The sequence below is a fragment of the Branchiostoma belcheri genome, unplaced genomic scaffold (genome assembly GCF_001625305.1).
Source record: "Branchiostoma belcheri isolate BF01 breed outbred unplaced genomic scaffold, Haploidv18h27 scaffold20, whole genome shotgun sequence".
Classification (NCBI taxonomy): domain Eukaryota; kingdom Metazoa; phylum Chordata; class Leptocardii; order Amphioxiformes; family Branchiostomatidae; genus Branchiostoma; species Branchiostoma belcheri.
Genome location: NW_017803491.1, coordinates 289,871 through 302,496, shown reverse-complemented (window position 1 = coordinate 302,496; position 12,626 = coordinate 289,871). Strand labels below are relative to the sequence as shown.

Genomic DNA, 12,626 nt, shown 5'->3' with positions numbered 1-12,626 from the left:
GTATGTCAATAGTAACTAATCTGTCGGAAAATCCAATACGTATGATTACAAAGTACCTTCATGTTAACAACATAGCCTTTTCAGTTACAATTGTGAAAGTATCCTCCATAATTTCTGATGTCATGTAGATATATATCTGTGGTAGATCTTTGGTAGAAGACTATTAGATACCTAAACTAAAGATCTATCAGGTATTACATTCCCTTCAGTGAGAAAGGATTTATGTTGCAGAACAGAGTGTGACATACATATATGCTTAGTATTTCTTGCCATACTCAACGTATACGATACTATGAGGGAAAATAAAGAACTTATGTTACTGTAACCACCTTCCTTTAATTTTTGCTTTGTCTCTAAAATAGTCCAAGTGTTTCTGAAATAGTCTCTAAAACAGTAGCTCAATCTCTCATTAGAATGGCACTGGCTACTAGTGTATCATTTCTGCTCTATGAATTAGTTGAAAGCTAGCTGAACCCATGACTAGTGCATTTTAGAAGTAAGTTGGTCTGATCTTCATCTCTACCCTCTTGAGGGAGTAGAAGGTGTCCTGTTTCCAGGAGTACCAGTAGATGCCGTCAGCCTCTCCCCCGTACACCCCGCCTGAGTAGTACACACCGTTCAGGTTGGAGTCCCCACACTGGTTGTACCACCAGCCTCCCTTGTGAGTGCTAGCACAGTTGGCTCTGGACTTGTCATTGTCAGCATCATATGTGGAGAAGGGCATTCTGTTGTTGCCACTGAGCATGTTGCCTGCAACAGATTGAAGAGCTGTTTTAAATATCATTGAGCAAATTGGCTTGTTTTTGCCTTCTTGCAATAACAACATACTGGTAACCTATAGGGTAGGTCCTGAATCTAGTTAGCTGGTTTATTCTATTGATATAAAATATCTATTCAATGGTAAATCAAAAAGGAATTACATGTACATGTAATACCAGATTATTTTGTAGCACATATGTATGATCTTTTATGTTTCTCTTACCCCTGAGAGAGTCACCAGCAGTGCCACTGTATCTTCCCAGGTTAAGTCTGTACTTGAGACTTTCATCACCAACAGTGAACTGGTCATAGTTGGCGCGCACAACATTGCCCTCCCAGTCTTCCAACTCCACCATGAGTGCGTAATCGTCCTGATGGGAGATGTGGTGCAGGATGTTGTTTCCCAGCCAGTACTCTGCTACTGGATTTCCAAAACCTTTCATGTATTCTGAGAAATTCCTGTTGAAGTTCTCCCTTCCATCCAGCCTTCTCTGGAACACAGTCCACCCACCACCATTGGTAGTCATGTCACAGTATACAGGCACATTCTCTGGCTGGGTTAGGGTAGAGGGGTAGATGTAGTACACGCCACTGGCCTCAAGTCCATAGTCGTATATCTCTGAGCAGTCTATTGGTTTGATTTCTCCGAGCTCGGCCCTGCTCACTTCTGGTACAATTGGGTATCCTTCATACTCTGAATCCACTTCCCGGCTTGGCGGTGGCCCTGGTGGTGGCTGTGGAGGTGGAACTGGCTGCCTTGGTGGTGGAACTGGCTGCCTTGGTGGTGGAACTGGCTTCCTTGGTGGTGGAACTGGCTTTCTTGGTGGTGGATCTGGCTGCCTGGGTCTCTCCCTAGGTCTCTCCCTTCTGTTGCCATTCCTCCGTGGGGGACTTGGTACCTCATTGTCTCGGTCCCTCCCACCTGTTGGTCGGCGCCCTCTGGGAGGTGGAGGCGGGGCCGTTGGTTGGACCACTTCTGATGCCCCTCCTCTTTGATTATCGAAGGATGATGGGATTTGTGTTGGCAGGGGCAGTTGGGAACGTGGTGGAGCAGGGGCGGGCTGGTTGAAGGTGACAGGTGGAACAGGTCTCGGGGCAGGAGCGGGGACAGCCTCATTCGAGTTGGCCCGAGGAGCCGGGAAACTTGGGATGTCCAGGCCTGATGATATACCACCAGTCTCAGGGAACCTTCCAGAGCTTATCACTAATGCAATATAATACAAAGGTTATTGTAATAACCATACTTAAAAGTATGAAAAAGTTTAATTGTTCTATAGTACTGTTATTATCCTACCAGGTGCTGCAAACATTGACCAACCTGTGGTGCAGCAGGTGGTGATGATAGACAGTAACTGGACAGAGTACTTCTGGCTTTCATTCTAACTCAGGGAGCAAAGTTGTTCCGCTTAACTATCATGTCATGATGTACTGGTAATACACAAATACTTCAGTGTGTTCCTACTTGCTTGGTTTGCTTCATTGAAATACCAGGGTAGATATTTATCAGTTTATATGTAAGGGAGTAAAAACATGTTAACCTGTTGGGATCCCAGAAGGCAGTGATGTTACATCCAGGTCGTCACAGCAGCCCTTGGTTTTAATCTGATTAAAGGCTTGTGTGTAGGCACCCAGCTGCCGCTCCAGGATGTTACATCTTTCATCCAAGGATGTAACCCTGAAGAAAATCAGATCAATGATTTGAAACAAGCATTACATTAGTGTTGATTACACTTGGTAAAAGCTAGTGCTATGATTGTTCCAGCTAGAATTGCCACCTAAGGCCACACCAATTTACTAGTAATTTGTTGGTTCACAGATTTGCCCGCTTCTTTTTTTTCTGATTTGAAAAAACAAACAAACATTTCAGCCTCTGAATCAACTCCAAAATGCTCATATTTTGGTCCCAACGGTTAAAGGAGGTCCCTTCTCTTCAGAGTTGTTACAGTTTTTCCATCTATTAATGCAGTGGTTTGAGTAAAGGTTTGAAATTTAATGTTTGAATTACAAACTACTAGTAGCCTGGTATGTTGACTTCATGGCTCCTATCATGCCATTTGGGGCTATCATAGGATGCCTTGGTCTGTTTTTATTTTTTTTTGCCCTGTCGCTTCCTTTTTTTTCTGAAAAAATCTGAGAACCAACAATTTAAATTGAAGTGGCCTAAGATGGAGTATGATACTTAAAGTGTACAATGATGTGGTTTGGAGAAGTCATACCATTTCCCCAACAAAGCCTGTACATCACATCTATACAACCATGGAGGTAGAAAATCACCATGATACAACAATTACTAGTCATTATGTGAGGAGGACAAGATAAACCATAACAGACCTGCTTCTGTCCTGGGTGAACTGCTGCTCCAGTTGGGACACCTTGTTGATGTAGTCATCTTGTATGGACAGGGGAGCACCACGAGACTGCTGCTGAGAACTAATGCACACACCAGGATCAACACAGGTACAAACCATACAGTTACAATGTATATGATAATATGTAATTCTGCATAAATTGTTTGTTAAAAAAACACATTTATGATGTGACGCTTCTTAAATCTGCTATATTATATTGACTTAACTATGAGTTTTGTGGTGGTGATCAGTTATCTTAGTTATAACTGAACTCTAAATACTCTTACTCTTGGTATTGCATCATCCTCAGAACTTCTTTCACTTTCTGATCAGTTTGTGCAATGTCCCTGTCATTGCTGCTGATCTGCCTCTCCAAGTAGGTGGCCTTGTTGTTTGTGTCAAACAGCTCTCTTTTCAGCTGTAAAACCAAAGAAACAAATAATGTCAAATTACAACATGTGTAAGGTCTTCATGCAGAGGATACCAGAACACACTACACAAACTTTGATGGCACAGTCTACTACAGGTATTTTTATCTTTCTGAATTAAATATTAACATCCCAACCTGCAACACTTGCTAAAGCCAGTTTTCTGATGACAGAGCAGGTCTTAGTTTTGATATCATCCAAAAAAATTACTGTCCACTGCTCATCATTTGACAGGCCATAGTGAGGATGTTACCTGAGCTATCCTGGCTGCCTGGTCCTCCCTCTCAGGCCGAGCAGCCAGTTTCTTCACCTCCTTCTCCAGCCCCAGTACAGACTCCTCCAGGTTATACACTTGGTCAGCTGGGTAGAGGGGGACACATGGAACTGATTAACATGTAGACCAGGACTTCACACATAACCTAGGAGGGAGTAGACATTGATACACCCCTGCAGTTGCTACATGTGTACATGGTCTGTTTATTTTAGGAAGTCTGTGCCAATGTGTGGTCCCTGTGCCACCATGAACTTTGGAACATGTTAAAGGTGAGCCACCTGTTTCATATAGCCATTGTAACTAGAATCTGATTTATAGGCATTCTGGTAGCTGATAAACATGACCTTCAGGAGCTCATTCTTGTGTTACCCATAATGTGGCATTTATACAAGAAAGCTCTTCAGCTGCAGTGACAGCACCAGACGTTAGTGACAAGCATCCTTACCTGTGTTACTCTCCACCTGTGACATGCGTGTCTCCAGGCGGGCGATGGTGCCCTTGTAGGTGTTCTCCATCCTCAGCAGCTTGTTGTCATGTTCGTTGATCATGTTGTCCAGCCTGTTGGTCTTCTGCTCCATAGATGTGACAGTGGCTCCAAGTAGTTTGTTCTCCTCCATGCCTTGCTCAATCTCTGTCAGCCGCTGGTTGTATCTTTGAAAGGACCGAGGGTACATGTAAAATGGAGGTCATCTCAAACATCTCCAAATGTAGAGTGGTCTTGCATTAAGTTAACATCACAAAGAGTATGAACTAAGTTATGCCAGGGTGTTTGTACTAGTGTATAGCAACAACAGGAAGCTGTCAGTAACTACAGAAGATGGCACCAAGGCTATGTTTGTACAGCTACATCATCCAATTTAAATGACTAGTACCAATCAATCACCCTTGAATGCTATTGACAAGGAAGAAGGGAAAATACGTTTTGAAAGAAAACTTACCTTGCAATATCTGTTACACCCTTGTCTGCCCTCCTCCCAAAGTCATTGATTTTTTCATTCATGCTGGGAAGCATATCTTGAATGAAAAGAAAAAGATATTCAACATGCACATGTGTTTGTTACATTTGTTACATTTTTTTCTTCTTTAACGTTATCTAAGATAAAGTAATTGTCTAATATCAGGACCATGCAACAAATGATCATAACTTCAGGCAGGATTCACCACACAACATACATGTACTTTTGTTCTTTATACTGGTGAGTAGTGGGTAGCATCCAGCTGCTTCTTCCCTTTACATGTACATGTAGATGCAGACTTACCAAGATGGTCCCTAGGTCTCACCCAACAGTAAAACCATGCTATTAAAACTGTTGTCACTACAGTGCAAAAGCCACACTCTGACATGTGCCTGACTTTTGGCACAACGTCCTCGTTGTTGGCCCCCATAAATTGAAGTTGGCATGCATGTATATGGGATCTGAGCCATTACTGCACATATACCAATTTGCCAAGATTTGTGAGAAACTGCAAACTTGGCATCAATGGACTTGGCATCAAATGCATTGGGACTTGGACAACTACATCATACAGCCTCAAACTCAAAGACGACAAATCCATGTACATGTATTCTGTCAGCAAATTAGAATATTTTCAGATACAGTATAACAGAAGGAAGGACAAAATTCAAAACAAAACCTTTCAGACCCATATGGGTCACTGACCTTGTCTGACTCAGCCCAAGGTAGTCTTACTCTTGGCATGCACAGAGGTCATGGTGTTAATGTGATGGTCATGACATGTATGCATGATGAAGGAAATACAGTATGCACAACTTCCAGACAGTTTTAATGTTGACCAAGCAGGCCTTGAACTAACATTTAGCTAAATCTGGAACTAGATGTTCTGTATGATCAGTTATATATCCATTTAAAGATGATATACATACCAGAAAAAAGTTTGGTGTTGATATTTTGCACCACTAGCCTAGTTGTTGAGTGTTGAGATTTCAGGAGTCTTAGTTCTGCCAAGGCCTCTCTCAGCTGGAACTCTATTTGGTACATCCTTTCTCTTCTTTGGTCCTCTTCAATCTGCCGCTCATAGCTGTATCCGTCGTAATAGTCTTCGGAACCATAGTTGTAGCCAGGGTCAGGTGCAGGGACCTGTGCAGGTGGTTGAGGATCAGGCCGAGGGGCTGGACGTCTGGGTGGAGGGGTGGGCTGGAGTGGAGGTACAGTCACCACCAGGTCACTGTAGTCATCGTAGGGAGGGTATTCCTCACCAGGGGGATATTCCTCTACTGGATCAACATATGGATCATCAATGCTGCCAAAGTATGGATCCTCTGGCAGTGCAATAGCATCCTCTTCAATAATTTGAGCAGTCACACCACTCAACAGCAGAGTCAGGACCACAGCACCACGAACCAGGGAGGCCATGTTGCACTGATTCCTGCCTGACTCCTACCTAACCTTCTGAACCCTGTAAAACTTCCCAGGAATGTGTTTCTCATCAAGTCTGCCACAGACCATGGTTTAGGGGTTTCCTTGGCCATTCCCAGATGTGTCCTAACAGCAGGAAGCATGGCTGGAAAAACAGACAGATCAGATTTCAACAGAAGGTTATTGTTTTGTCAAGGATAAAGTCAGGCTTGGCCAAGATCGTCAAAGATGCCCTTTTCTGGTTGCAGTCAGTATCATAAAGATTTAGAATCAAGGGCAGCTGGCAAGGTCAACAGTTGGAGACAGAAGGATTAGTAATTGGGTACGGATTGATCTACTGAGTAACTGGATATCATAATTAGGATTCGACTGTTCTAAATTGTTTTCCATAATGAAGCAGGGCAAAGCATCTCATGAGTAGTGGATTCTAAATTGAGGAAGGGATATTTTGTTTATGTAGCAATAGTGAAATACCAGAATTTGGTATTTGATTGGGACATATTTAGTCATTTTCTCAATGAGTCGGATTTAATAGGACTGCCTGGTGAAGACAAAGAGCAGAGGGGAGATCAAACCAGTTATCTGTGACTGAAAATGGGTGTTAATTTAACCCATTTGAGGTTAAACCTACATTTAGACTAAACATGGGGCAGATTTGTTGAATATATAGGTCAATTCACTGGGGCATTGAGGACAGGAATGGTGTTGGGTTATTCCATTTGGACAGTCTGGATGGGGGGATCAAAAATATTTTCCTGCCTTTGTATCAGCCTCCCAATTTCTAGCCTGGATGGCAGACCCATAGCACACTAGGACCAAAGTTATGGGTCTAGCATCCAGGCTACCCAATTTCTTCTTAGTTAGACTTACATATTGATTCTAATTTTGATGACCATAACAAATGATGTGCAAGTAACTACACCTAGATCACAACATAAGAGGAACCAACCAATAAATCAATCAAATGGCAACTTTGCAGGGCATTGCAAATTTATTGACTGATCTTGCTATACAGTAGTTCAATATTGACATATGTGTCCATCAAATCACTAAATTCACATGCAGGATGCATCTGATTGCCAAAAATTCCTTTGAAGAATTTAAATAATTTCAAGTACTAGTAAATCATTAATGAAAATCAATGGGGGCCTGCATGGGGGGGTCCTGATAACGCTCTATACTAAATTTTGAGAGCCGGCTACGTATTACGCCGAATTCAGGAAACCTCACGATTACGTTTTACTATAAATTCCAAGTGGCTACAACGCATTACGTAGAATTAAAACGGCAAATACGCTCTACACAAAATGCGCCAATTACGCTTTGCGTTGAATTAGAGCGGCCCGTCTACGCTTTACGTATGTGTTCTTCAAAGTGGCTTTCATGGCTGAATGTTGAACAGCAGGTTAAGTTCTGCTATATTGTTACTTAAAGTTACAGGTATTTTACCTATCTATGACAATTGCCAAACCATACCTACATAATTTGATTACTGTAAGACCAAGATATAATTATAAAAACAGTAAAACATGTCTATGTGTATTATGTAGGTGAAATACTGAAGCCATCGTTTATGACACTCCTGTATTCAAAATGCAAGGCAATCAGGCTTATATAAAAAAGCTGGAAAACAACACAAATAATAAAATTGGTCAAGGAACCACCTCTATACATGTAATTGATTAAAAGTCATCCATATTAGTACTTATTTACTAGACTGAACAGGACTGTCAGTTGTAGCTTTATCATCCTCTGGGGACTTGTCCCCTGTCCACTTTACAAGGGATATGCATATACAAACATACATGTATACGTTTGGCTATACAACTTTGACATAACTAAAAGCCACCGCAACTTGACTATGGTATACTATCTCTACCTCTAGGTTGTATTATTAATATACAATGTACATGTCAGCAGATATACATATATTTACGATAGATACTTATACATTTTGAGTTCTAGGTAAAGTATACAATGTATGTAACGTTACTGATTCAAGCGAGAATTGTTTTCTTTCAGTAGAAAAATGTAAAACATGTCATCTCAAGCTTGTTCTTTTTCCCCTGAAAAATTGGCTGCTTGAAATTTAATTTCGGCTTCACAGGTTGCATACTATCGTGGCATGCGCAGTAGATATCTTTCAGTAGAGGGGTGGCATGCAGTACTACTGCAAAACAGATTAATCCATTCAAAAGAACAACTACTGTATACGATGTAACAGGTTACATTTACAAATTATCAACAGGTACATGATAGCCTTTTGCTTTCTTCCCCTCCAGACCTGCGTCAGGACAGGTCTTACGTACATTTTGTTCATGTACTTTGAATGTTTCACTACCTACATTTGTATTTCTTAAGAATAACATATGTTCTCAACTAGGGGTAAGAACGCCTTTCCAAATAAACAATGAAGAGCCCTGAAAACTTCCTGTTAGGTTGTTAAGCAAACCAACAAATTAATATTACCATTAAACATCTGCAATTTTAGTACAAAATTGACGGAAGCAATTTCCTTGTGTCAGACTGCGTATGTATTTAGCAATGCAGATACAAAACATTTGTGATTACTTACATTTGAATCATTCAATAATTTTCAAGATAAAAAATGCTTAATGCTAACTAAAATTGGGGCACCCTTAAGACAACATTCCATATTGAGGCAAGACATTTCCAAGATACAAAATGTAGTTTATTTAGTAATGTGAAATACACCCAAATGCTCAAAACAATTCCTTGTATTGTACACATTTTTACAAATTTTAATCCACAGGAAGGCAACCTTAGGAGATCACACATCCACTGAAGGTTCCAGGCTCCTTGGTAGACTGATAGATGTCTGATTCCTTCACAGGTTTGACTTCTGGTTCCTTCTCAGCCTGTAAAATAGTAGGGGACGACAGTCTTTAGTTTCTAACATACCACCCAAAGAAACAAGGAAAACATGTTTCTGCTAAACTCCAGAAAGAGAACTGGCCAATTCATGCAGAAATGAGGAATACTGTAGGGGTCCCACCTTTTGTGCAGCAGGTGCCTGTGACAGGTCAAATGCATTGTAGATGTCAGCACTCCACATTGGGTTTGGCGGAGGCAACTGGAACTCCTCTGGGTTGGCAAGACCATATGTGGCCTTCTTCTCCAGCTCTGGGACCTCAGGAGGAACCTTCTGGAAGTATCTACAAGACAAGGGATCATGCACTACATGAGCTGTGTGCAAAAAACATACTGATGCCACCGTCGTGTCACCTCTGTCTCTTTGCTACACACATGTTCTAACTTTAATTTAAAAAAAAAAAAACAGTTTCACATTCTTATTTCTTTAACAAACAATCATATTGCATTAACATGTTCCTCCAAACAACGTTAGTGGCACCTTTGGTGGCACATACTGTCACTAAACTGCTTGAGGCCCCATGCACAAAAGCCTTGCTGCATGCATGAAAGCCTTGTTGAAGCAAGACCTTGACAAAGAAGCATTACTTACATGAAGCCGTTTTCCCTTGTGCACTTGTCCAGAGTAATTTTCACCTGTTTCCCCAGTCTTTGGAAGAAGACATGCTGGTCTGGTCTGGCAGATGTCCCTGGACCTTTGGCAGATGCATACTCCTTGCACAAGCTGTCAGCTTTTTCAAACACTACAACAGGCAATTAAGAGGTTATGTTCTATTTACAATTGGCGTGTCCATTCTGCCTTAAATAATCACCAGGTAGATGTCATGGTAGCTACAATTTTATAACAGACTAACAAATTCCACTAGTTCTCTTGTCATTGTACCAGTATATGAAAAAGGGGGTGATGATGATGAAGGGTCTACTCACACTTTTCACTTTCCTGCAAGGCTCTGATTGCATCTCCACATTTATCCTTTGCCAACAGTGCATCTCCATTATAACAGTGTGCCTGAAAAGTTCATAATAGGCACTTGAAGTTAAAAAAATATTTGTATCTTCATTCGATCAAAACAATTGTAATACATGTAATGGACCTTTTTTTTTAAACTGAAGGTTTGGTTGAGTCAAAACTGAAAAACTAAAAAGCAGAATAGAAGAACCTATTTTGCTAAATAGCCAAATAATGAATTAAGGCTAACATGTGAAAAGCCTATCTGCAGATCTCATAGTTTAAGTACTTCATTCCACACAGTGGAAAATACATTCAGTGCAGTGATACATGTACTAGTATTTACAGATACAAGACAGTTCACAAAAACCTAATGGATCAGTATTCCTGAACCTGTGAGTTTTCTGCTGGTACATAAACAGAATGTTGGACTTACATGAGCCAAGTAAAATACACCCTTCAGCTGTAGATACTTCTGCCACTTTCCAACACTTGCTGCATCAAGTTGGTCTAGTGAACCTCCTGTTGGTATCATCAAGGATGATTGATTAAAATTGTCAATGACAAAACCAAAATAGCTATGCTGATGCGTCTGAGATTTTGAGCAGGTGTGTAGTTGCCTACTGTTGGTATGAACAGGGAGATAAGTATCATCTACAAAAACTGTTCAAAAGCAAATAAAACTACACTATTGCATTGCATTAAGACACATTTAAAAGATGGGTCTGGTTTGCGGCTTGCAGTAACATTACCTACATGTACAGTTTGAAATTGAAGTGTTGAACATGTTGCATGATAGGGCTGCGGACCGGTACACTGTACCGGTCCAATACCGTAAAAATCGTTTCGGTACAGGTCCAAAATACCGGATCATGAAGTAACGAGTATATACCGAAATAGCTAGTTTACACCATGTATATGACTAAAGATAGGTAAATCCTACCACAAAGACGAAAAATTAGCACTAGAAAAGACGTAAACACCGTCGATTGATTTGAGATCCTCAGTCTCACGAGACATCGCGAGAGTGTGGCTGATCCAGGGTTGTGATTGGAAGATACTGACAAGTTGTCAACACTTTATTATTGTTTCTGCGTCATGATTGAAAAAGTGAAGAACACGTGTTAATTTGTCAAATTGTTCAGGTACAGGTACAGGTCCGGACCTGTACCTAAACCTCTGTACCGGTACCTGTACCTATACCTGATGTTGCGTTTAGGTACGCAGCCCTATTGCATGATGTACCTGCAGTGATGAAGAGTTGAGCTGTTTCATAAGCCAGTGATGAGATGAGGCCAGCACTGTGCTTCATCTCCACAGCTCGTGCTAGGGCCACTACATAACATCAGGCAAGACATTACAGTCAAGACCTACTGTTTTGCTGCTGACTTAATAACAATTCAATTGTAACAGTAAACTACCAACTTTCCCACACTGTAGATATTCACAACCTGACAAGTACTTGATAAATACAAATATCTTAATATTTAGTTAAATGAACATATTTTCACCAGAAATAACCTTGCAGATATCTGGGGTCAAACAACCCATGTCAGACTTGTAGAATTCAAACAAGTTAATGGCGTTCAATTTGCCCACCTTCCTGTGCTTCTGCTGTTGACTGTTGGAAGTAGGATTCTACAACTTTTGGATCCAGGTCTGTGCCCTTCTCTGCTGTCTCCAGAAGTCTCCCAATAACTTGTTCCTACAAAATTACAGCAATATGAACATAGGAAATCTCCTCATTCAGCAAGTGTTGACTATTTGGAAAAGTTCTCATGCAAATAACCATGATTCACACCCTACAATTAAGACACAACCTAATGTAATCCTACCTTCAGGTTCTTAAAGATGCCTGCTGCTGTCCTCAGACATTTGTGCACTTCTTTTGCTTCATCCATAGATACTCTGTGAAAGGATGTCACACATCAAGCGTCAAATCGTGTCAGCAAAAGATACTTCATGTTCATAATATTGTCATGAAAACTATATGTGTGTTGTGTAAAATATGGCGTCCATTTAGGTCATGTACAGTTTGTGAACAGAAAACTTTGAACCTGTATAAATTATAATAAACGTAAGAGACTTTAGGTACTAAGACAGATCAGCATCACTGTAATACCAAACTCCCTCTGAATCTCAGGGATCTACCCTACCAGGAGAGACTGAAGACCTTAGGTCTTCCCTCCCTACAGTATAGGAGGCGCAGAGGAGACATGATACAGGTATTCAAACTAGCAAGAGGGCTGGAGGGAATCCAACTCGAATCCTTCTTCAAGAAGCGAACAGAAGGATCAACAAGAGGGCACAGTTGCAAACTGGAGGTCCCTTTGGCCAAGGGAAGAGTTTGACGACAGTCATTTAGCGTCCGGGTCATTAGGGATTGGAACAGTCTACCACAGGCCGTAATTGACTCAGAGTCAGTAAATGAGTTCAAGACGAACCTAGACAAATACTGGGAGAGCATGAAGTCGAGATCGGGATCACCACAGGATTACCTCTCATCCCGAAGACGGAATCAAGGTATCAAGGTATCAATACTTACTCATCACTGGCAGCTATCTTGGCTGCATGTTTCGTATACCACAGTCCAATGTT

The 12,626-nt window shown here is 41.1% G+C and overlaps 2 protein-coding genes across 2 annotated transcripts in view; both read right to left on the bottom strand.

Moving 5' to 3' along the window:
• Positions 1–6: 6 nt before the first annotated feature.
• Positions 7–7,468, bottom strand: LOC109469201 (actin cytoskeleton-regulatory complex protein pan1-like). The gene is made up of 9 exons (XM_019767644.1): positions 5,695–7,468; positions 4,748–4,823; positions 4,255–4,460; positions 3,789–3,895; positions 3,395–3,525; positions 3,091–3,189; positions 2,298–2,434; positions 983–1,963; positions 7–750 (listed from the first exon to the last, which is right to left on the bottom strand). The coding sequence occupies exons 1-9, from the start codon at positions 6,182–6,184 to the stop codon at positions 491–493; spliced, it is 2,487 nt and encodes an 828-aa protein (XP_019623203.1). The 5' UTR covers positions 6,185–7,468; the 3' UTR covers positions 7–490.
• Positions 7,469–7,869: 401 nt separating this feature from the next.
• Positions 7,870–12,626, bottom strand: part of LOC109469202 (BRO1 domain-containing protein BROX-like) — a 9,137-nt gene continuing 4,380 nt past the window's right edge. The window contains exons 5-12 of the mRNA XM_019767645.1: positions 11,864–11,936; positions 11,628–11,733; positions 11,274–11,363; positions 10,465–10,550; positions 10,007–10,088; positions 9,672–9,822; positions 9,204–9,363; positions 7,870–9,066 (exon numbers count right to left, since the gene is read on the bottom strand). Coding sequence (XP_019623204.1) covers positions 8,971–9,066; positions 9,204–9,363; positions 9,672–9,822; positions 10,007–10,088; positions 10,465–10,550; positions 11,274–11,363; positions 11,628–11,733; positions 11,864–11,936 — 844 coding nt within the window. The 3' untranslated portion in view covers positions 7,870–8,970. The remainder of the gene's footprint in view (positions 9,067–9,203; positions 9,364–9,671; positions 9,823–10,006; positions 10,089–10,464; positions 10,551–11,273; positions 11,364–11,627; positions 11,734–11,863; positions 11,937–12,626) is intronic.

Bases quoted from the DNA above. Each gene is read 5' to 3' on its own strand.
- LOC109469201 (XM_019767644.1), bottom strand. From the start codon at position 6,184: ATGGCCTCCCTGGTTCGTGGTGCTGTGGTCCTGACTCTGCTGTTGAGT. The intron at 2,435-3,090 runs GTCTGTTATGGT...GATTTTCTTCAG, and splicing joins TTCACCCAGGACAGAAGCAG to GGTTACATCCTTGGATGAAA. The intron at 1,964-2,297 runs GTTAACATGTTT...ATATTGCATTAG, and splicing joins GCCTTCTGGGATCCCAACAG to TGATAAGCTCTGGAAGGTTC.